General features: G+C 40.9%; 1 protein-coding gene across 1 annotated transcript in view; it reads right to left on the reverse strand.

The window, feature by feature from the left end:
* Window positions 1–13,298, reverse strand: part of ryr1b (ryanodine receptor 1b (skeletal)) — a 63,451-nt gene extending 50,153 nt beyond the window's left edge. Inside the window, exons 1-3 of the mRNA XM_080889102.1 lie at window positions 12,987–13,298; window positions 415–534; window positions 210–311 (exon numbers count right to left, since the gene is read on the reverse strand). Of these exons, the coding sequence (XP_080745228.1) occupies window positions 210–311; window positions 415–534; window positions 12,987–13,034 (270 nt within the window). The 5' untranslated portion in view covers window positions 13,035–13,298. The remainder of the gene's footprint in view (window positions 1–209; window positions 312–414; window positions 535–12,986) is intronic.
* Between the last annotated feature and the right edge of the window lie 11,339 nt (window positions 13,299–24,637).

Raw genomic sequence — 24,637 nt, forward strand, 5'->3', positions numbered from 1 at the left:
TAAAATTGCATCCAGAATATACACATTTTTGCATTCAGAGAGACCTTAAAAATCTTCATAACTAAGTATATTTCTTTAGTGTGCCTTTCATCAGTCGCATTCCTTTTAGCACTCCATGAATCTCTTACATTTATGAATCACCCTCTCAATATATTTCTATATATCCTCTACTAGTTTCATTATTTTATTATTTTAGTTATGACCCCCACCTCGGTCATCTCCACGGTGTTGGCCAGCATCTCCTGCAGAGCACGGACTGAGAGAGACTGCTCCAGAATGAAGGAACATATGGCCAGGTCTGGGGGCACATTCTGCAAATGCATAAACAATAGAGAGGTAAATTAAAGTTGTTCAAAAAACAAACAAGCAAGTGGATGCACAAGGGAAAGGGAGGAATGGGTAACAGAATCTCACCTGAGCGTTGGATGTGGTTTCAAGGAAGCAGAGACGGTTCCCGAAGCCCTCGCAGGAGAGACACAGTTTAATCTGTTCCTTCAGGACGGAGGCAGTGCACTGCAGAACTACCTGGTCATCCTGCACTCAGTAAACAAACAAACAAACTGTTATCGATATTTCTTATTCACTGTTCTTTTAATTTTAGGATGCATCATTTTACATGACTTATTCAACTACAGTTTTCTCTTACATGTTTGTTGCAGTTGTGCTTGCCAGGTTGTTTTTTTAGGTATTTCTTTTTTTATTAAAAACAATGTTTTCACTTGATATTGCAGGCATTCTGTTGTACAATGCTGACCTTTTATTGACTGAACTGAAATTCTCTGCAAGAAGTGCAAAAAAGGAAAACTTGTCTACAGCACATTTCAAATAGACACTTGCTGTAGAGTACACAGTGACTGAAGTAAAAATGACTAGTACACTTAGAGAAAAACCCTCTGATTTAGTATGTTTTATGACTTTACCACTAATTAATCTGTTGCTTTAAGTAGATAATCTATCACAGCGAATGCTAAACCTGCAATAATTTAGTGCACTTTGAAGCTATGAAACTATTGCATGAATAAATAACAACTTTTCAAATCAATCTTAGTTTAAATCCATCACCACAACAATAACATGACTAAAATAGGTAGATCTTATGTACACATTGAGAAATTTGAATTGTGAATGTGTAAAGGATTAATTGGATATGAGCTTTCAGCAGAATTTAAACAGCTCCTTTTAGTGAGGTATGGCACAATATTTAGATGTGCCTCTATTCCATGGGCAGAATGCTAACAGTGAGTAATTTGTTTGCTCCTCGTCAATGCCTGGACGCTGCAGAGACTGTTGTAAATACAGCAATAAACACCCCCTCGCATGTGAACCTCACACCTGACACTCAAAATTCTCAGCTGTTTCTTCTACTCAGTCATTATGTAAGTGGCTCCATCATTTAACCTGAATACTATCCCCTCTACAGCTCTGGACGGATCCCTGACTTTTCTCCCCTCTCGTCTAACAAGTAATGTATCATTCTGTCTTCTCATTTCTTGAAGTGCTCGCTGTCTCACCCTGGTGATTCTGCAGCTGTAATGTGTCATGACTTACTGTTAGAAAAATAGCAGGGCCTTTGAAGCGAGGTCAAAGGCAGGAAAGGATTTTGCAGATCTATGTTTATAGCTTAGCATATAACAGGAAAATGGAAAACGATGCAGAGCTGTGACCTCATAACATCTACTCATCTCTTATGCCCAGAGGCCTCGAGTATTTCTTTGGCTGAAAAGTGACCCCTCTTCCTTTGGCTGAGCTATCATCTATCATCTCCTCAGCCTAGAAATGTCTTCCCTGTCCTTTCCTTGCTTTGCCTGCTCTGCACTTCAGAAAAGTGGAGCAATGTGTCCTCTCTCTTTCACTGCAGACATGAGCAACAGCACTCAATGCAAGTCAAGAGTTACTAAAACTGCACAGGGCTCGCACAGTTTTTTTTAACCTGACTTTTAAACCTCAGAAGTATCAGGAAACAAAATTGGATTTGGAAGATTTTTTTTTGTCTCCCTTGTGCAACAACAATATCTACCCACACAGCACCAAGCTGAGATTCAGACCAGTACCTGCACGCACTACAATGACATGCATCTTTATCGACTCAGTATACCTGTTCTAAAGCCAGCATTACAGAACGACAATAAGGCTACACCTCAGGCCCTCCAAGGTTTGGAGGCCTATCTCCACCCACCACCACTTCCCCTGCCGGTGGCGGACTCCCTCAGGTGTCGGTGTGTTGGTGGTTCTTTGTGTCTGGGGGTGGGCGTCCGGGTACACACCGGCTCACTCCTTGGCGGCCGCTTGTCGGGGCCTGGGGCCTGGGGCTCGCTCGGGCCCCCTTTGGAGGTGGGGTGCCCCCGGCCTCTCGGCCTGGGGCTCGGTCACTCAGGCGCAGCTGGGGGCCGGCGGAGCTCACGGGCGCGTCACTGCAACTCCCCCTGACTTCTGCTCCGCGGCTGCTGGGCGAGCCCTCATCTGGGACTCTCCTCAGCTTTTACTGGAATAGTGGCGCGGCTGCCCCTCTGTTGGTCTTCCATGGTCTCTTGTGTTCTGGGGGCCTCTGGATATCTGGAGTTTTGATCTCCTCCATACCCGCTTCACACCCTGGAGGACGGGGCTGTGGCCCCCCCACACTCCCTAGCAGATCATTACATGGAGAAACCTTTGGAATGCAAGCATGCTGATCCACACAGGTATGCACACATGGGTATTCACAGACGCGGACTAAAGCTTTCTTGGCTGCTACCTCAAAGCACACTGTGCGCTGTCTATCTTGCGTGCTGCACAATATCGTTTATTATTTAGTAAATATTGATATCTATGACTAGCTAGTTTATTGTGATGGTGCTTTGTTTTCTCTATTATTATGTTACTCTTTGTTGTTTGCTGTCTCCTCTGTTTGTTTTTTTTGTTTGTTTGTTTTTTTTCTCCATACAGGTGACCCAGGAGTTCTTTTTTTTTTTTTTTTCTCTCTCTTCCCCCCCCTTCTCACCATCTCTTCTCCCCTTTGGTTTTCTTTCTTTCTCTCCCCCTCTTTCTCTCATTCATTCCCCCTGTCCTATTTATTAAAAAAAAAAAAAAAAAATGACAAAGGATGAACTGAAGCTCTGCCATCACGTAATGTCGCATACTGCTGTTTCTGATGTCATTTAAAAAAAAAAAAATAAAAAAAAAAAATAAGGCTACAAGGTCTAAACAGCTCTAAGTCAGGGTTAAACTGTCTAAAGCGATCATGTTTTGAGGCCAGTGCACAAATACTCAAACCTCATTAAGCAGATAGGGCTGACCTAATAAGAGTCTGAAAGTTACCAAGTGGTTTACTGTTGAGTGATCAGGTGGCAACCATACACACTGTATGTCCTACAATTATACAGCAGTCCTGCTCATTGGCTTCTAATCTATTTCAACAGCCGCTGCCCCACATGGTAGACAAACACAGCTTCTACCTCTGCAGTCATGATCTAAAAAAAAACAGGATTTTCTAGAGGACTGCAAGGACTAAAGTTTGTATAGAAAGAATACTTTTTTTGTTTTCTTTATCAGTTTTTCAATTTGTGTTATTTTTTGTGCGTTAGTATTTTGTGAACATGTTCTTGAAAGTGGTTAATGATGATTATTAGCTAATATTTGGGACTTTGGAACAGAATAAACACCAAAGCCCCGCCACACTGTGGAAAAGTCATTTGTGACACAGTGAAGATAAGAAACCAACTTTCCCCAACATTTATAATACTCCTAAGTCAAATGTATCAGCAGCTACAGAGCAGTGTCCTTCCAGAAGTCACACAGTGTGAATCACTTCCAATTTGACCACGTGAAAAGCTGACACACAAACCCACAGGCTTAGCTCACACAGTTATTAATAGAGGCAGCTTTAAGGATTTGGAAGATGTGCACCTGACAGTTAATTGTACACCAACCACAACTTCTGATTATTTGTTCATCTGTTGTGACCATATCTGATGGGACCAAGACAGCTAGGATTCACTGAGTGGAAGTCAGGATGTCATGATTATTACTCATCTGACCCACTGAACTTATACCTGAGCCACATAAAAACATAAAACACATTTAATGCCTCATGCAAATGCTGCTTGTAAGGCTACAGCCAAACCATGTTAGGACTTGGCAGCTGAAGTATCAGGATATGCAGGTTAAAAGGAGAAGTTAAGACAAACGGAACGAAAATAGTAGACAGACAAACAAACAAACCAACTAGTGAGCATTAATAGCACCAACAGAAGTATGTATTGCACCAGAGATTTACAGCCATAAATGGTAAATGGTAAATGGCCTGTATTTGTATAGCGCTTTTCTAGTCCCTAAGGACCCCAAAGCGCTTTACACAACCAGTCATCCACCCATTCACACACACATTCACACACTGGTGATGGCAAGCTACAATGTAGCCACAGCCACCCTGGGGCGCACTGACAGAGGCGAGGCTGCCGGACACTGGCGCCACCGGGCCCTCTGACCACCACCAGTAGGCAACGGGTGAAGTGTCTTGCCCAAGGACACAACGACCAAGACTGTCCAAGCCGGGGCTCGAACCGATAGTGAAAGCAGACACCTTTGTATATTCTCTAGGGCCCTCTAATGGTGCACATGCAGACAGAGGATAGCCAAGGATTCCCCAGAAAAGCAGGCATGGTGCCCGCGGCAGACAGGAAGTAAACAAGCAAACAGATGCAAAATGGTGAGTGATATTTGCTCCCTCTAATCCTTTCATGATCTCCTAAACTAAGAGATTAGCCACAATCAGGGAACCAGGTGTAATAGAACATCTGTGAACAAAGCTGGGAAAAATATTGCTGTGGCCGCGGCGGTGCGTCACTGTTTGGTTTGTTTGGTTTGTGGACAGTGACTGTTTATAGAGGATGTTCTTAAATTACAGCTGGGGCAACAGCATCTTTGACACACCGCAGGTCCCCAAGTGTAAGATATAGGCCTAGTTTATCTGGGATTTAACAGTTTATGGGTTATTTGGGACATCTTTACACCGGTATGTCCGATACAATGACGTCAACACTTGCAACAAAGTTACACTTCTAACTGCTGGTAAATTGACCATTTTCCACTAGCAGGTGATCAGCTTTAATTCAGCACAAAGGGACTGTGAGACAGGAACAAGTGGGTTTATAGACACGTTTATAAAAAAAAAACTTCTTTTTATACTGAATTCTAGTTATATATTTAGAAATTACACTCACACACTCATCCAACTGAGTCAAGTGGTTTCTCACATCAGAATCAGCAGCTCAGCAGCAACAAACTAGTTCTGCCTTTTATGCTACACAGCTACATCTATGCTACTGAAAACCTGTCCTTTAATCGAATCATTAGCAAACAGATAACATATTCATTCTTTCTTTATGGCTCTAGATTTCTGTCCAATGCTCCCATTTAACTGTGCTGATGCAGGACACCCCAGGCTATTGATTATATTCCTGTAGACATAAAAAGAGTGAGGGACAGCACATTACTCAATATGTGGGTGGAGGAGAGGAACAGTTCAATAAGCCAGAGGGGAGAATAGTGATGGGGTTTCCCTTTGAATACTGGGAGAGACCATGCAGGTGCACAATCAGCATCCTTCGTCACAGCTGTCTAACAGAGGGGTAGTAGAACTCACAGGGTTTTAAATTAAATTAAAGCTTCCAAACATCCTTCTCCTGTTCTCCCTGACTTTTATTGCACATTTCACTCAAAGTTTAAAGTTTCACTCTTTATTCTCATTCTTTTATACAAAGTTTCATACTTTGTACAATACTACAATGAAATTGTAGTAGTATTTTTACACATCGGTGCTAAAGAAACACATACTACTATTATATGTAGTATGTGTTACTATATATAAAATTATATATAAAATCAAATATTCAATATGTATATTTATATTCTGATGTATAAGCAGTTATGTCTTTAAACTCTTGAATTTAGACTTAAAAAAGGACGAAATCTTTATTTTTCCAATATCTTCTCAGGTCTGTGAAAGCTGAGGATGTGAAATCAATCATCGAGTCTGACAGCTGTGTTAGGCTGCATACAGTGCTCACCAGATAAAAACCCTATAATTTACCATAACACCTCTGAAACCATGTCATAGCATCAGTTGCACTTTTTTCTGGGATTAACTGTAAGTGGGTTAAAAAAATATTTAAGTGCATTTTTTGGAAGTATCTGGATTTATGGGATTCTTCTCCACAGCATAATATCATTAGGAGGCATCTGACCTAAACTCAATCTGCAGCATGTGAAACTGCAGCCCCAGACCTGCAAGCAGATTAATTAAGAACTTTCTTCAGCAGCAAGAATAAGAAAAACACTCTATTAACAGATGGTATAGCCCCCACAGAGCCCTGATCTGAGTCATTGTGCACTTACATGAAGACACAGAACCAAATGAGAGTGGCCAAATCTACAGAAGAGCTGTGGCAAGTAATCCATTATGGTTTGGCTCATCCTACTTTGTACCTTCTTTGAAAAACTGTGTGAATTTTAGAAAAATTTTCAAATCTCAATTTGTCGTTAAACAGCTCAACAGAAGTTTCTTTTCTTTTTCTCTTACTGCTAATGGTACATATAACTCCTCTAACTATATTACGGTGTTAATACTTGTATGACACTCGATAGTGAAACGTCATAAACGTCATTCAACACTGATTGAAAAGATTCAGAGAAAGTCATGCACACATTACAATATCTACTTAAATGCGAAGCTTCTTTCCCTTTCAGTTAGCACCACATTAGAGCAAATTTAAATCCTCCCTAGGTGAATTGGAAATACCAAAAAATGTTTCCATCTGCTAAAGTGAGAGGCTTCCTCCTCTGAGCTGTTTTTTGTATTTGCAGCATTAGAGAAAAGCATATTGGCTGACAGTGGGATACTAAGCATTAAACCCATTTTTACACAACTGCAGAGTAAATATTACAGGTCAGAAGAGAAATGACAGGAAAAATAAGAAACTTCCTATTGATGCAGTGATCTAAGGAGTAATTACAATGCTGTAAATGTATGTGTCTGCTTTAGGTGAGATATCTAATGTGGAATGATGACTTGGTTTTGCAGATAGCTCATAAAGAATGAAAGTTAGCTGAGATAGGCAAAGAACAAAGGCAGGGAAGCTGTTATGCTACATTAAACTATTGCAGATAAATCTTTCATAATAGACGGGACGCAATGTTGTGAACATTAAGAGCTTTCTCTTTTATTCTTACTAATTTTCTCTAAGCTATTTGTTTCAATGTGCATTTCTCACCCGTTTTATTCTCTCTGTCCTTTCATCCCTTTCCTTCTTTCTCCGTTACCTCTACCAACCCTGCTCTGGGCCTTCCCCTTCCACTCCACTCCTATTTTAGTTGGCTGCACCTGTCACTATCCCATTCCCTCCTTCTGCTGACCAGCAGATACTTGGAGGTCTTACTTGAAGAAAGAGCCAAAAGAGATTCTCTTGCTCACAGGCAAGATACTGAACACATAGGAAACTATCAGACATCTTCTGCTACTGAAGAACATAAAGAAGAAGGAAAACAAACCTAAACTAATGTTACAAAAAAGCAGTTTATATTAGAGCTACTGGAGATGTTAGTTTAGATGACAGGCAGTAATTAATCATTGCAAATTCTCTAAAAGCTTAGTGGGTTGCACATTTAGAAAACACAACTTAGCTAAAGCTGTGTTAACTCTCAAATCCAGTGCTCAGGAAGATCTAAGTTGAATTTTAAATAAAAGTTTTGAAAGCCCACACAGGCTTTATTTTCATCCAGGTTAGAAAAACAGCTACAAACTACCAGAAATGACGCTAAACTGCCTCTGCCCTTTGAAAGATGATAATCCTGACAGACATTAGCAAATGAATGGAAAGCAATTTTATATAAATCAGTTATTTTAGCTGGCCTAAATCCATGTTCCATTCTTCAAAAAAGTTCATTTGCTTTAAGTCTATGCAAAATATTTTGCTGATCAGCAAGCCAATGTAAGACAGATGTGAAATTTTGAAGTTACACGCAGCATTAAGAGTCACGGCACAGCAAGATGACAAGACAAGTGTTACATGTTAAAAATGAACATACAGCAAAATACCCAAAAATACAAGGACTGAAAAGACAAAAACACTAAACATTTGCACACCATGTTTCTATGTTCCATTCATTTCTATAAGATATTCAATGACAGAATTAATGTAATCTATCACAATGACACTGGTTCTACAATGTTTTCCTGTTAAAATGGGTTATGTTGTTAAACTGTGATACAGTGCTAGACAATGATGACGTAACAACTCATAAATTTTGATGTGTGCGTTATGAATACAGTCTCTAACAGCATGTGTCTGATTATTGAGTTTTATACCATGAACTAGAATATATCCATGACTGTATATGAAGTATTAGGAGTGTTCGGTTTATTTGTTTACCAGCTACAGAACAGTAGAAGACATTATTTTTGTTTTTTGGTTAAATACAGGCTGTATGATAACAACTGGAATGAGGCATAGCAATGCCAAAACAAGTTGTGTTTGCCTTAAGTTTGTAAGTATTTAACTCTTTACAGTTCCCCTCACTTCACTTTGTTTGGACTATTTAAGTGTAAACAAACACACACAAGCATAACAAGACAGTTGTGTCACTTTGCAACGCTTGTACAGAACCCCCCACACCCCTATGTCTGTCTCGTGCCCAAGAGCAAAGCGGACCACCTGTTTATTGTGTAAACTGCTGTGACCAAAGCAGGCAGAATGACAGGTGCTGGGTGTGTGTGTTTGTGTGTTTGTGTGTGTGTGTGTGTGTGTGTGAGAGAGAGAGCAGCTTTATATGTGTTGCTATTCCAATGTGGATGTGGTTATCTCCTAGGCTCAGCACTTCTAAAGCGGTGTTTTGCTTGCACTCTCCCTATCCCCATTACCCCGTCTGTCATCTGCTGTCAGTACAATATCTGCTGCTACTGTAGCTCACAGATGTGCTCAGTGTATGTGTGTGTGTTAGAAAAGAGAGAGAGATATCAAAGGAGAAGGGACACAGTCGTTCAGGGTGAAATATGGAGACTCCGTATCTCAGTACAGTTATACAGGAACACCATCAAACAAAATATGTATCAACAGTTTTGGCCTTCCTCAGTCAGCCTCATCTCATCTGCAGATGAGTAACCCCCCCCCCCCCCCCCCCCCCCCCCCCCCATGACCCTGGCTTGAATAAGCTGAGGAAAATAGATGGATGAATAAAAATGAAAATTATAAAGATAAAAACAAAGGCCTTGATTTTATAGTTACAATCTATTGTTTCTTTTTCCCAACAATATCTTTATTTTTATTTTTTTTTACATTTTAATGACTTACAAAACAATCTATTGTTTTAGAGGATTTCTTAACTCTCTCCTTTTACCCAGCAAAATACCAATTCAGTGTTCACTGCAAACATAATTCAACAGCCCATAGTGTTCTGGTTTAAAGGCGATATTCAGGCCTGTATTGACCGTAAATGTCATAACTGTCAAAACAATGTACAGTGTCTCTGTTCGCTTGATGCACAGAGAAAGACACCCATGTCTACACATGTACACATACCACTTCTCCCAAAGGATGCTGGCAAATAGGACACTGGCTCCTCTGGTTTCTCCCTCCTGAACGTGTGCACTTATAGTGGCACACTATAAAAAGAAACTGCTGTTATAGACTGGAACTCGACTGCCCCTTAAACTCACTTGCTTGTGTGCTTTAAAATGGCAAATGTGGCATCGTGAAACAGTGACACAGCTTTTAGTTTCACCAACAGAGAAACAGCACCGCTGTCTGGGATCTTTCACGTTTATGTGAGACATCAGTGCAGGCTGTGGCTACCACTGAAGAGAAAAGAAAAGTCTGCTAGCTACTGCAAGTAAAGACAGTCTCTGCTCTGACAGTAAATGCGGGGGCTGAAGTGCTTGCACATTTTTTAGGGGGCAGGCTGAGTACGAGATACCTGTAGTTCACCGAAGGGCATCCACTTTGTTTGAGTGGAGACCGATTTTAAATAACCTGCTACTGCAGAGCAGGTGGAAAGGCTAAGCTCACTTCTGAATGTACAACTATTCAAGCCACACTGCGATCAGTCACCGCTGTATGAGTCACAGGCCAGGGCTGTATTACAAGAACACCATAAACCAGAACCAAATAGAGAAGGACTGCTGAGTAATCTATAAGTGGCTTTTCGTGATGTAAAAACAGTCACTGGAGATGTGCTGAAGTGTTCCCCATGTCCCACACTGAACAGCATTTACAATTTAACGGATCTCATCTTGTCTTCTTTTCCTCCCTCACTATTAAACATCCCCCACCCCTAACCCCCAAATCACTAAATGCAGCACTAAATGCATTGCCTTACGCTAAAACTCCCACGGCTTTTCTTGTTACTTGGAGGATTCCCAGCAGGGGTGAAAAACAATAGAGTAACAGAGAAAATGATAAAAACAAAGGGACCAATGAGATTACAATGCTTTTTCTTTCAGCTGCTTTAATAAACAAACAACAAAAGGGTTCAGTGATTTCCACAGGGGAGTAGGGAAGTCCAAATTATGACTTGTAGTCCCGATGATGGACATGAGGGGGCATTTGAACTTTATAAAATTAGGACCTTGAATAAAAGAGAAAAAAACACCGGCAGTCAAGTTAACCGTAACTGCATATAACACATTACTTGTGAGTCCCAAAATTTTACTTCTATGACCTACAGGCGTTAGTAAGATATAACTTATGCTTTACTTGAACTAATATCTTAAACAGCTAGCTCATAACGAAAATAATTACCTGCATTTCTCTTAACTTTAAAGGTTGACTTTGCTCATTTGCCTGAAATTGTTTTACAGAAGTATTTTCTAGGTATAAGCCAAAACCCTGAGCTCAAAAGAAAGCCTTGACGTGCAGGCTATGAACCTTCATGTCTCATTACATAACGGCAAAAAGATAACATTGGACATAGCTACAATCTGCTGCCCAGCTGGTCCAGGTGAGTTAAAACCTCCTCTGTGCTCTCTCTTCATTTTCTTCACACCTCCCACTTCCAACATAACCAAGGGAACTACCCCAACAGAGTGAGACAGCTGACTCACACAATGCCTCCCATGTATTTAAAAGAGTAATAACCAGAAACATTTGGTGGATGCTTTAATCCAAAGGCCTAACAGCGCCATGAGCACCAACATTTTTAGTACTGTATTCCTGCAAAAAATGTCGACAGAACCTCTGACCCTGACACTGTTAGTGTCAAAGATAAACCCATTGAAGTCCACAAGACATTAATAATTCAAAGAGAGCTACACTATTTATTTTTCTTTTGAAGTGTTGGTGTTCTATAGTTTCATCCTAACTGATCCTCTTGGACCAAATGACAAACCTGCTGAAGGCATTCAAAGTGTGGCTTGCAATTCATTTGTAAGTTTCTTAAGATAGAAAAAAACATTTTTTTGAGACAGCAACAGCTGTGTTACTCTGTAATTCTTGTGGTTATTGTGAGCTGGCTTCACAAGCTTGAAATGAATCCTGTCCATCAATAATTTGCTTTTGGTTGTTCTGTATGCCTCTGTCTACGCTCTTTTATACTTGTACTTGCACTTTGGTATTCACATCGAAACAGATTCAGTGTCACTTAGGTAAACATTTCAGCAATGATAGCAATTACACAAACTAGCAGAAACACATTTCACTGCAGTGTTTTTGTTAAAGCTGTTTGCAAAGGAAAACCAAGTGAAACACTTTGATAGCTCACACAAGCGTCTGGAAACAGTCTGCTCAAAAGTCAGTATTACTTTTCACTGACACATAATATATGTGTCAGTGAAAATAATATACGATATCTAAATGAATTTTTCGAAGGAATTATTACGTTTCACACAGGCAAAGATATAACGAGAAGAATTAACAATAGGTTCCCTGCACTGAGCATTAATTGGGAGTTCAGGAAACATATTTCATCTAATTTATGATTGTAGGGGTTGGAGTTTATCCCAGCTGACATAAAGTAAAAGGAAAGGGGTTGGGAAACATTTTGCCCAGATCTCTTGTAGGTCCTAATATAAATTGGTAAGTTTTAGGTTGCAGTGATAGAAGCAGTGTGGATTCAAATAAAAAACAGTGATCAATACAGACATCTAGACCAGTTTCATTGAGTGTTTTCTCACATATTGTGGTTATAAAGACCTATTTTGCCTTCTCAGCTGGTGCAGATGGTTCTGGGGGGTCTTCTCCTACAGGTTTTAAACTGTGAAGTGGCTATCGCAACACTCTGTCTGTTTGCGTCACTAAGGAAGATGTATAGCTTTTGGGCAGCTGTCCCCTGCAAACTCTGGCTAGCTTGTTGCTCTGCCTTCTCACCCCACTCTGACAGGCTCTACTTTCCTTAGATATAAATAGATAACGATGCTAACAGATGCACCAGCCCCTGTCTATCTATCTGTGCTCACACACACATATGCACACATACTCTGTTACCACCTATTCTTAAATCTAGAAGATTATGAAGATAATTTAAAAGAGATTATGCAAGACAATATGCGGTGCATTGTGGAAAGATCTAAATATGACTGAGTAATGTATTTCTGAGCTCTTACGAAACTGAAATAATCAATTATTAGGTTTAAAGAGATCAACTAATAAGCAGGTCATGGCACAATGAGGGCGGCGTAAAAATAGTCAACTATATACAGAAGCGGGACTTGGCTCTGTGAACTGCAACTACAAAATCTGAGTTTTAAAAAATTCGATGCCAGGAGAGCAAAAGGGATACAAGTGAAGAAACCATTCGTCCAGGAAACACTGAAAGCGCCATGAAACTGATGATGGAATATGAGGACTGGTTGAAAGTTAAATCAAATGATTTTCCTACATAAAAAAAATAGTTTTGTTTCTCTTCTCACTTCTTTTCTTTAATAACTCGTGACTTCACTCTCCATCCACTAATCTCTAGAACTCGTCTACAAACAGATGGGCAGGTTAGTCCTTCACAATAGGAAAGTAAGTAGGACTTACCGTTCGCAGGAACTGAATCTCCTCCTCTCCCTCTCCCCCTTCTGCCATCTTTCACCGAGGGTTATTCGCAGCTCCTCAGGAGAAAACAGAAAACCCTTCAGTTTTCTCCCGTCAGGATTTGGCTTTGCTATGTCCCTCCCTCTTTTAGTTTCCTCGTTCCTGTACCCCTCTTTCTCTTTCGCACTCTGCCTCAGTGTCTCTCACTCTCCGTGCTAGTGTGTGTGGGTGTACTGGAGGACAGCATGCGTCCTGTGCTCTCACGGTGTTGTGAGAGAGTGACAAGGAGGCAAGGCTCTCCCCGGCTTCTCTCTCCTCTTTGGATCATATCCCCAACAGCAGATGAGAGTAGGAGGGATGGAGGGTGGATGAGGGAGGGGCAGGCACCTTGTTACACATTTACACCGTTCACATCCAGCCGTGGCGCCATGTTTGTAGAAGTGGGCCACTCCTTCACACAGGCTGCCCCCCTCCATCACCCTCCCCTTCTTCCACATGTCTGAGGCTATAAAAGGAAAGAGGGGTGAGGACTAGCCTTTGGGGAGCGTGCAATAAGAGCACACAAAAGCACACCTCAGCTCTTCAAAGTGAGTAAGTTACTGTAGCTGTACTGGAGCACTGTAACAAAAAAATAATTTCCCCCAGGGATCAATAAAGTATTCTGATTCTGATAGCTGCTCTTCACAAGAAAACCATTTGGGATAAATAGTGTATCAGTATATTAACATCATACTAGATCTTCTGGGCCCAACATGAGCTATTTGGAAATTCAGATATCTGCATCACTTGACGAGCAGGTTGCATTAGTTCTTTGTTTTATGTTTGAAGTATTGCAAGTCACACTTACAAGAAATTTGCTATATTATTTACCATATATGGCTCATTATTCGTTTTAGTGCTGATTGATCTTTTAATCAAAATGAACTTATATACAACAATAGCTAAGTTAGACACCAAACATCTTTAGTCATAAAGCTCATCTGTGTGTTTTGATCAGAATTTGCAATTTGGAAGCTACTTTCAGCTGTTCCTTTATTGGTAAATGGCCTGTATTTGTATAGCTTTACTAGTCCCTAAGGACCCCAAAGCGCTTTACACATCCAGTCATCCACACACTGGTGATGGCAAGCTACATTGTAGCCACAGCCACCCTGGGGCGCACTGACAGAGGCGAGGCTGCCGGACACTGGCGCCACCGGGCCCTCTGACCACCACCAGTCGGTGGTTGCCCAAGGACACAACGACCGAGACTGTCTAAGCCAGGGCTCGAACCGGCAACCTCCCGATTACAAGGCGACCTCCCAACCCTTGAGCCACGATCGCCCCATTAGGGCGATCCCCCCAAGAGCCACAATTGTAGCACTGCATGTTTGATCTGGCAGATTTTTATGCCAGATGATCTTCCTGACACAACCCTAAAGGACTTTGTAGCTCTACTCAAAATATTTAACTTGTTAGACAAATAACTAAACCACTACGGTTCATAACTTTCCCAACACAGTCCAACTTTGACTATACAAAAAAAAACTCTGACAGGATGCAATGTTTTCATTTTATTTTTTTTAAACGTGGCCTTGAAATGAAATGGCAGAAAACATAATAAATACTTCATAGCCCACATTTATGCTGAGAAGTTGTGTCATCACATCGCTTGTGTTCTTTAAACAATAGTTGAAGAGAGAAAACTGATCTGTTACAAAGAACTGGTTTAGATTCTTGCCTGACATGCAGGTGTTGTTGAGTGACTCGTTGTTGATCAAGGATTATTTTCACCACTATACTATACTATTATATAACTCTCATCCTTGTAAGTAAGTAATCAAGTAATCTGTTGGATCAAAGTACAGCTCAACTTACAGCTTGGCACTTTCAGTGTGGTGGACACCACTGAAGCTGTCTTACAGCCCAATTGATAACTGAACGAGACACTCTGCACAGATATTTTGTCTGGCTTTTAATTAGCTCTTTGATCTTTTACACTCTTCCATAAAATTACAGTTTTATGCTTCAGTGGTAAAGTAGCAACCTTCCTACTTCCCCTAAGAATAGTGATTCATTACCAGCCTATTATTTTGAGTTTCCCTGTCACTTATCTGAAGCAATACCTCTACCAACAGCCTCTAGATGGTTTTAGTGCTGCCTGGGTTTAACATTTAAGAGATGAACTCAGCAGTGACTGGGGAAGAATCCAGCAGGTAAAATCATAATGAAATTGACTCAGTGATGAACAACACATTCATTTCCACCGTAAATTAATCTATTATTCATTTACTCTGTAAAACAATTGGCAACGTTGGTCGTGAAATATAAGGATTTGTTGCTTTTTATGTTTAATATCACTTCATTATCATTGGGTCCTGAACTGTTGACTGATCAGACTGGTTGAATTTAACAATCAGTGTGAACAGTACTATAGGTGTAAGGACAATTGATATTTTTTATTTGTTTTAATTTTTATATCTTATTTCAGGGATCTTATAATTCATTGAAAAGCAAAGAAATAGCAGTTTAGCTTGGAAAAAAATGCATTGCATCTAGACACAATGTTGTCAGCTGGCTCTACTGTGAATCAACTATGTAGGCCTCCCAAAAATATTTTTTGCATGGCATAAGCTTTCCCCTTGAAAAGCCATCTTTTCAGAAAATCAACAGTTGCTTTTGATTGAAACAGTGGATCTGCAGGAGCGTCCGTGTCACACCCCTCCTGACAGGCAGAAGGGATGCACCAGACAATAAATCTGGAAGTCTGAGTGCTGGGGGGGAGAAAAGCACATCACACTCTCACAGCAACGGTGACCAGCCTTCAGACACTGTGCTCATGCACACATCCCTACCTCCCCTGTCTCCATCTGGCATCCTTGAGCATGCTTTCTTTCTCATCCATCTCCCACTGCAACCGCAGCTGGCAGCGGAAAAGCTGTTTCAGGACGCTGCTCGCCGGGACACAACTCCTTTCAGCGGATAACGGAGAGCAGGAGGAAAAGAGGCGGTGAAGAAGGCGATACGCCACTGAGGCGGAACTAACATGAATTCTGGGAATATGAGTCTCGATTCAGAAGTAACCTGCTGACTCCCGTTTTCTGCCAACTCACGAATCGTGCTGGCTTTATGTGCAGTTGCTGCAGTACGCCTGAAGGAGGCAATATAATACAGAGAACTGATGGGAAAAGGCTTTACAGGTGTCTCTCAAGCTAAATAATTAATTAACGATATATATTAGAGGTCATGACAGTATTACAGTCAAAATAAGATAGGTGTTGTTTAAAGGAATTGATTAATTAACTCAGATGGAGTTATTTTACTGTTTTATTGAAACCTGGTTCAAGCAAAGGGAGGAATCCCCTGCAAACATGTGATGTAATGAAACTCTCAGCTCTTCCACGTAACAGGACGGCTGCTCCGTAGACTGTAAGCATCACGTTTGGTGGTTTTGCTGCGAATTTTCAAAATATGTACTTTGCATACATAATAGATACAAAAAAAAACATATAGAAATATACGCAGTGGTTACGACAAAAGTCTTATGGGGGCTTTAAAACTCAGGTAACGCTGCAGGTAACGTGGGCGTGCCAGCGTGTTGAGTTATAGTAAAATGGCACTAGCTGTTCTTTTGTCCAATGTTCTTCACCAGCTGAGTGGCGCTTCCTGTTTTAAAGAAGCATTGCTTAAGATTACAGTAAGTTTACCACATTGTCCGGAAATGGCGTGTTGTGTCTTTCTGCAACATGTGCATGTACGCCCCTGGAGCTCTTCAATAATCTAACTTCTCAGCGAAATCCAAGTGCATGTTAGGTGTTTTTGACTTGGCATGCAAGGTCTGCGGGAGCCCTGTGCATCTCTCTTTGCTTTTGAATGCAGTGTCGCCCACTCACTGTCTCTGCCAGCCACTCAGCTTCCTGCAGCAAAGAAGCCACCTCTGCAGACTTGGGGACATTAATGTCCCCTGTTTGGTTGCCTCTTCCTCTTGGGGTGTTAAAACAAGGATTCCTTTGAGCCTCCCTGTCCAGCTGCACAGCGACATTCACAAGCACAAACACTACCTCCCTGTGTAATCACTTGCTACCCTGAGAAATGACAGCGGCAGTTTAAAAAAAAGAAGAAAAGGAGAAATCAGGAAGATAGACGTGATGTGGGGCACCCTGGAGATCCAGTGGGGAGACACGTGTCCGGTTTCAACAGTGTCACCAGGCCCTTGATGATTCCTCCTTAGTAACTTAATTCTTTTGCCAGGGTTTGACAGTGACACAGAAAACTGTATCAGAAAGAGGCTTTAAGGTGTGGCCTATTTTTTTTTCCTGTGTTGACACTTAAAAAGAACCCGAGAGTTCCCCTCTTGAAGTACACTGATGCTCATATGATTGCTCATCACTATCTCTCTCTAACTCTCCTCCTCCTTCCTCTATTGGTACTCCATTTGTGTTCACAATTCTAACTCTCTCTCTCTCACTCGCTCTCCCCTCCCCCTTGCACACGGCCACACACACACACAAACACACACACAGAAACTGATGTGAGTTCCCCTATCTATCAGAGCCAGTTCCTCCATTTAAGATGCTGACTTGTTTATGTTGAGGGGACGAGTGAATGACTGTTGCGAGTTTTTGCACTCTACTTCGAGGCTTCTTTGGGGCATTTTGTCTTGGCATGTCTGCTTTGTTGCAGGAAACGGAGGCATGAGGTCTGCTTTGTTACTGATTTGTGGTTGACAGATAAAGCGAGAAGGAGGTTAACTCACTCATAGAGTCGTTTGATAAGCAGGACTTAGGCGCGGAGTTTAGTCGATGAGTGTAGGTGAGCAGCCTTTGACCTCGAGCAGCCCTCCCTGCTGTGCCTGCTCTTGCTGTCCAGTGCACAGTAACACATAGAGGACACAGAGGAGATAAAGGAGGAGCAAGGCCAACCATGGAGCTGTAGAGACGTGCTCAAATGCCTGTACGGATCACCAGTGGAGGAGGAGTGTTGCTGAGGAGAAGAACTCTGCAATGAACAAGAACAAAAGGTAATTAAATAAGAAAAAAGAGACAGGGCGTTAAACCTGAGAGTTCGCTGCTCGCAGAACCATTTGCACCTCAGTTTCTTAACAAGTGTAAGTCTAAGTATGTGTCAGCAGCAAGTGTTTTGAGTGCAGCAGTGATGTGTGAACATTGAGGTTGTAACTGAGATGTGGTGTGGTTTGTGCAAAGGTTCTTGACAAAGTCAAAGAGAAACAAGGACATTTATTTCTGCATCTAGTGTATGCCTCTTCTGCCATTTATTGTCATATTCAACACTGTGCACATGGAGGCTTTGGGTTAAAATAAAGGCTGCAGTTAATGTTTTGACCTGCATATCAGTGAAGACTATCAACTTCTCAAATTATTTGTGTGTACTGCACACAAGTGAGAGCCAACATTCAACAGTTGTGCGTGCCTGTGGAGAGCTGCCTGCTTGCCTTTCCATGGAAATGCGTTCTGCTTTTCTGTTCTGTCCAGTAATCTCCTTTTTCACGTCAGTGCAGTGACGTTTTTTGCATTCGATTTTAGATACAGCAGAGAACCTATATGTTTGTGTTTTCAGAGGCATTTTTTACTGCTGCAGTTGTGACCACAGATCTTATCAGATTACTTGGAATGAAAGGGTTGTATGTTAAATGTTGAGGTAGTCAAATGTGAGTTTTGTCCAATTAGTTACCTGAGTTTGAGGGTATGGAGTTTCCCCTTCAGTGGCAAGACTGTCTAGAACTATCACATAAGGTCAGCATTGTATTTTTATCAGTTATGCATATGAGTTTAACAATATGTAAGACAATAAATAACACATTCCTGAAATGTAGAAATCTTTGTAAAATCTCTAAAAAAAAAAAACCCCTAAAGAGAAGCATGGAACAAACTCAACGTGGAACTAAATTGTAATAGTGGAAAATTAGGGAAGTAAGTCACATTAGAATTATTGTTATAGGTTAAACATACATGTGTGTATACCAGAGAGAGAATTTCCAAAAATTGGAGAGAACAGAGTGTAGTGCTTAGTTGAACAGGTACAGTACTGAGTAAAAGTCTTGAGCCACTCCTCATTTCTTGATAGTTTGCTTCCAAGCAGCCAGACTTTCTTGTAATTGTAAAGTGCTCTTGAACAGCGTCCTAAGGGTCTTTCAGTGTTTGGGGTTTTTTGGGGGGATATTGGCTCTCTTTTACCTGAACATTTTCAGGGGACTATTTTGTTCCGTTTTTTGTTATTGTTATTTCTTCATTAAGCCACTTAACACCAACCTATGAATCATTCAAGTATGAAAAAGGCACATAACCTAAGGAATGAATCCATTTTAATTTGTATATTTAGGCATTTTGCTATTAGCAGTCTGTCACCAAAAAAAGCACATCATTTATTCCTGTTTCTTTAGTTGAACTTTGACACACATAATATAGTATTTGTGCTTGATTCCCAAAGACCTAGTTAAAAATGGCATGGATTGCAATGCGTGCTTAGAAATTATGGTAAATGAAGGGCAAAAGACAAAGTACCAGGACTAGCAAACTATCTATAGCAGATAAACATTATCTAAATGTCAAGTCTGTAAGAAATAGGAAGAAGAATTTCAAAGATGTGATACAGGCATGAGAAACACATCTGACCCTTCAGTCGATCAAGCTACTATCTGCTAAAGGTTCACCAGAAATGGTCTCAGTGGAGGATTGCCCTCAGTATTCACAGAGAAGGTCAGGAGAGAGGTACAACAGTCAGTGTCTATAGCCATCTGTAAAACACAGTGGCAGCTCTGTCATGGTGTGATGCTGCCTTTCTGGTAGTGTTGTTGGAGGTCTTGCCATTAATTACTTTTGAATACACAAAGGTACTATCAGATTTTGATTGAGCATCCAAAGCATCTGAATATCCGGTTTTTCATTTTTCAATGTGACAATGATCCCAAACACACTGCCAATTCATTAAAAACATACCTGGATTGAAAGCACATAACAGAACACTATAGGTCATGGATTGGCCTCCCCAGAGCTCAGAGCTCAACAATATTAAGGGAGCACTGGAAGATCTTGACAGAGAACAGAACAAAAGGCAGCCAGCATCCAAAAATGAACTTTGAATGTTCTTGAAGAGGCAGCGTGACCTATTCCTGAGGACTATTTAAAGAAATTACAAAAAAGCTTGACTACTCATTATAATTGAAAAAATAGTGTTTCTATACTGTATCTCGATGCACACTTGAATGTTCTAATGAATGGCTGCCCCTAGCTCCCATTTTCCTAGCAAAATATAAAGAATTTGGGGATTTCTCAAGACTTTTGCACAGGACTATATGATTGCACTATATACAGTACTAAGGAGGGGAGGGGTCAATAGCTCCTTGCAGAAGATGCATCCTCTTGATGCAGAGGGAAACAAGAATATGGGTTGGGAGAGGGGAGAGCAGGGGAAAAGAGCAGTACACAAACAAGGCCTTCAAAGGGCCTGGGCTTCAATTAATCAATTAAGGAAAGAAAGAGAGGAATTTGCATATCCCCCCGCCAGTGTGAGAGCAGGAGCAAGGGGAGGGGGTTACTGGATCTTTAGCCAGGAGTCTCAACACAGATGGGAAAGAGAGTGAGGGGGATTTCCAGAGAGAAAAGGAGAAGCTGTTTCCTGAATGGAATGAATAGAACAAGGATGAAGGAAGAGGAAAAAAGTGAGCAAAGTAGGAGTTAGTGAGGAAAATGAGGAATGGAAGGTCTTCCTGAAAAAAGAGTCAGTGATGCAATGGAGCAGGATCCAAATGAATAAGTATGTCATGTCATGTCATGCGCACAAGGATTTTCTTTTCAACACAAAGGTTGTTCCTATAGATGACATGCTAAATAAAGGGAGTGCTTTTCAAGTTGCCCTATGCTTTGGAAAAAGTCAATGCAAATTCCCAAACAGTAACTGTGTTCTAATTTGCATCCATATCCACTACACTCTATTTTCAAATGGCTCTCTGTCATTGAAGGTGGTCAGTGTCACTACACAGAAAACATACCTTTGACTGATGTTTTGTGTGTTACCTACTCAGCACTCGGGGGAAATTCCCTGAATAACGTTATGACATCAACAACATTTCCCCGTCAGCATTTCTGTTTGTAGTTGCCGTGTCTCACGTATGTGCAAGTGCTTTGACAGCAGGTGAATTCACTGAGAAAGGTGATATGTTGCAAAGGACATTGAGATTAGAAAACCACTCAGTTTTGTTTTTAAATGTACAAAATTAGTGTACATACTTCAATCCAAACACGTAAAAGAAATAACGGACTTGGAAACACTTGAGAACATAGAATAGATATTCTCATAATTTATTGAGACTGTTAACGAATTAGGTGATTATTGGTTCATTTTCAATCTGGATCAGGTAATATCTTTAAGTCAGTGTTATCTGCATAGTCAAAATCCCAAATTGCATTGTTTTTTTAATCGATGGACTTCACAGTCTCTACAGAATGTAACAGCTTAACTTAAAGCAAAGACCTTACCCAGCATGAGATTTAAGTTTCACAGTACACTTTTGCAGAAACCTAAAAGGCAGCTAAGTATAGATAAAATGACAGAGGCATCTTGATTTCACAAGCTTTCCTCTCCTTAAAATATATTTGTTGAAAATGTTGCATGCTGTGCTGTTAATGTTAGTGTTTTGAATTCAGTAGCCAGACTGTGTAATGAGGCAGAGGGGAGGAGCACAAGAGGCAGATCTTTGTTGCCCAGCAGGTTTCCAAACCAGTCACCTGGAGCCTGAGTACGAGGAAGAAGAGTGATGGAGTCTGGTTCATCACTGACATCCCCCTAATGCAGGGGTGGGCAATCTCAGTCCACGAGGGCCGGTGTCCCTGCAGGTTATAGATGTGTCCTCGAACCAACACAGCTGATTTAAATGGCTAAATTAGTTCCTCAACATGTCCTGAAGTTCTCCAGAGGCCTGGTAACGAACTAATCATGTGATTCAGGTGTGTTGACCCAAGGTGAGATCTAAAACCTGCAGGGACACCGGCCCTCGTGGACTGAGATTGCCCACCCCTGCCCTAATGTTTTGAGTCTAGATGTCTCTGAGAGTGAAATATGTTGCGTGATGACTAGATGGAACAGCACATACAGGCAGCTTGTGGTATAAATAGATAAGTGAATGTCACCACATGTTCCTGTGTATCTATAAGTGTTCTGCCATTTTATATGTTTTTGAGTGTCTGGACAGTGGGTGCAGGTGTATGTTTAGTAATGCATAAACTATATGAGAATGTACCAATGTGGTGAGTGGGTTGGGGAAATAAGCTGAGTGCTTAGGTTAAAAGAAGGGGATGTAGGTCTGGTCATTCAGGGAACTTGTCACCAGTTCTCTGAACTCACAGTTGTTTCCTGGCAATTTCATCACATTATCTGCAGTATAGACTGACAGTTTCATATTGGTTACATACTACTCAGTGTTTGCTCAGATGCACGAATACAAAATGTCTTAAGTGCAACACAAAGCTTCACCACCTTTAAAAAAAAAATGACAGACACTCTTAATGGGCAGGTTTGTTGCAAAATGTAGTTTCATTAATGTTTGGTAATTGTGGATCTAGACTTCTCTTAAGTCTCTTGCAAAACTGAGGTAACTATACCAGTTAAAATGTAGATGAAAAAGCAAAGAATAGAAACCAATAAAAAAGTTAAGAATTTCACTGGTTATTGTGAAACACGGTCAGATATTGCACAACTGAGCCACTGATCTGAAGAGGAAGCATCAACATAATCATGAAACAGAAAACTGTTGTGTTTAAGCATAAAATGTAGTATCTCTCCCTTATCTTTGTTGTCTAAAAAGTTGTTTTTGTAACTCTACTCGCACTTAGCATCAGTCCAGCTTCAGCATAAAGTATGCACAAAGGGATGGCCTATATGCTATGACTAGGCTGGATTCTCCTCAGTTGCAAATTTCCATTGAAGTCCAAAAAAGGGAAAATTTGCATCAGCGTTCTGCCACATCAGTAGCAGGACACCAGTCACCAGTGTATGATTACTAAAACAAATGGGTCTTGTGGTTACATACTGTATCTATAGGCTGCGAGGTGAATCAAAGAGAGATCTTCCGTTCTTGCCTAGTTTACTTGTGAGATGTGGTAAATCTATTTTGTTTTCGACAACAAGAAAGCATAATTTCAGTGTCTTATAAAAACTGATGGGTGATGTATTTTTATACTAACAGCATCCAAATATGTTTTGATGTTTTACTTTTTTAGACTTATAGATTTTTTTGTAACTTCAGTACCACTTATCAAAAACAAAAGGACTTATAGCAGTCACTATGCCTTATTTAATCTCTCATGTTGTCTGTTCCAGATTTTCCGTGACATTAATAGGAGTTTAAAAATAAAAGTTGCTCTGGCCTATGTCACCATTAGCACCTGCAATTAAAGAAAAAAAAAATCCCGATCAAAACTAATTCTTATAAAGTTTCTAAAAGCACGGGAGTAAAAATACAGTACAACATTTAAATGTGTGACACAACTGGCCACCCATCTAATGTCAGTAATGAAAAGTCCCCCACTACTTCAAGTCTTTTACTTATTTGACAAATTTAGAGAAGCATCTGAGCTGTTGCGTGCAGTTAGTCTGCTTGTGCATGATGGCTCAGACAGCAGCAGAGCTGTAGCAGAGCTTATCAGATGTGGGGAGCTGTGTTTCCTCTAATGCTGGCTTGAACTATCTCGTCACACATTGTTCTACTTTTTTAGGCTACTTATGCTCCCCTTTTCTCTCCCTCTCTCGCTCTCGCTTTCACTCTCTATCTGCCTTTCTGTCTGTCTCACTTTCTTAGGAAGTCCAATGTGGAGAGTCCTGGTGTGCTAAAGGGCAAAAACCTGGGCCCCCGGAGGAGGAATACATGTCCCAGTCCTCAGGACATCACCCGGGCCCTGCAGAGCCCCAGTTCTGCTCCCAGTGCCAGTGCTGCCAGCCTGGATGACCTCATACAGCGCTGCCTAAACTGCTTTGGTCAGTCTCTGTTTGCCATGTGGTTTTACACTTTAACAACAACAAGGTTATATAATTGAGGGATGAGGGAAAGTGTGGGGGGTGGGGGTGAGAGAAACTGACAGGGTGGGATGGAGAGAGACAAAGAGCAGTCTCATACAATCAAGCTTTGTTCTGTTGGGTTACAGAAGCCAGCCAGTCATTCCCATGCAATGTTAAACTATACAAATCTCTCTATCTCTATCTCTATCGCCTCCTCTGTTGGTGTATCAGTCAGTTCATTAAAATTACACAAATACATTTTTTGGATATCAACTGTTAAAGGTCCTGAAATGTGACAGTAGAAAAACTCAAAATAATGATCTAGTTAACTGGCATAATATAAAGCTTTCCTAGGGAAATGTTAGGGTAAAATAAAACTAGGTAGTTTGGTTGTACTGAACCTTTAAATTATAATTAATATATATTTCTGTTGATAAAAACAGGCATACCTAGAGAAAGTCTGAAATCTCCACTCTACCTGAGCTGCTTGGTGTGACATAAACTCGTTGCCTATTGCACTGTTTGTTGTTTTTAATCACATTAATCCTCCTCCTGTGAATCCACTGCTCCGTTTTGCTTGCAGATTCAGAGGGCAAGACTTCCAGCCCAAGAGGGACCCAGTTGGTCCACATGACCCTGATGATGCACAGCTGGGTTGTGCCATC

This window comes from Rhamphochromis sp. 'chilingali', assembly GCF_963969265.1.
Source record: "Rhamphochromis sp. 'chilingali' genome assembly, chromosome: 8".
NCBI lineage: Eukaryota > Metazoa > Chordata > Actinopteri > Cichliformes > Cichlidae > Rhamphochromis > Rhamphochromis sp. 'chilingali'.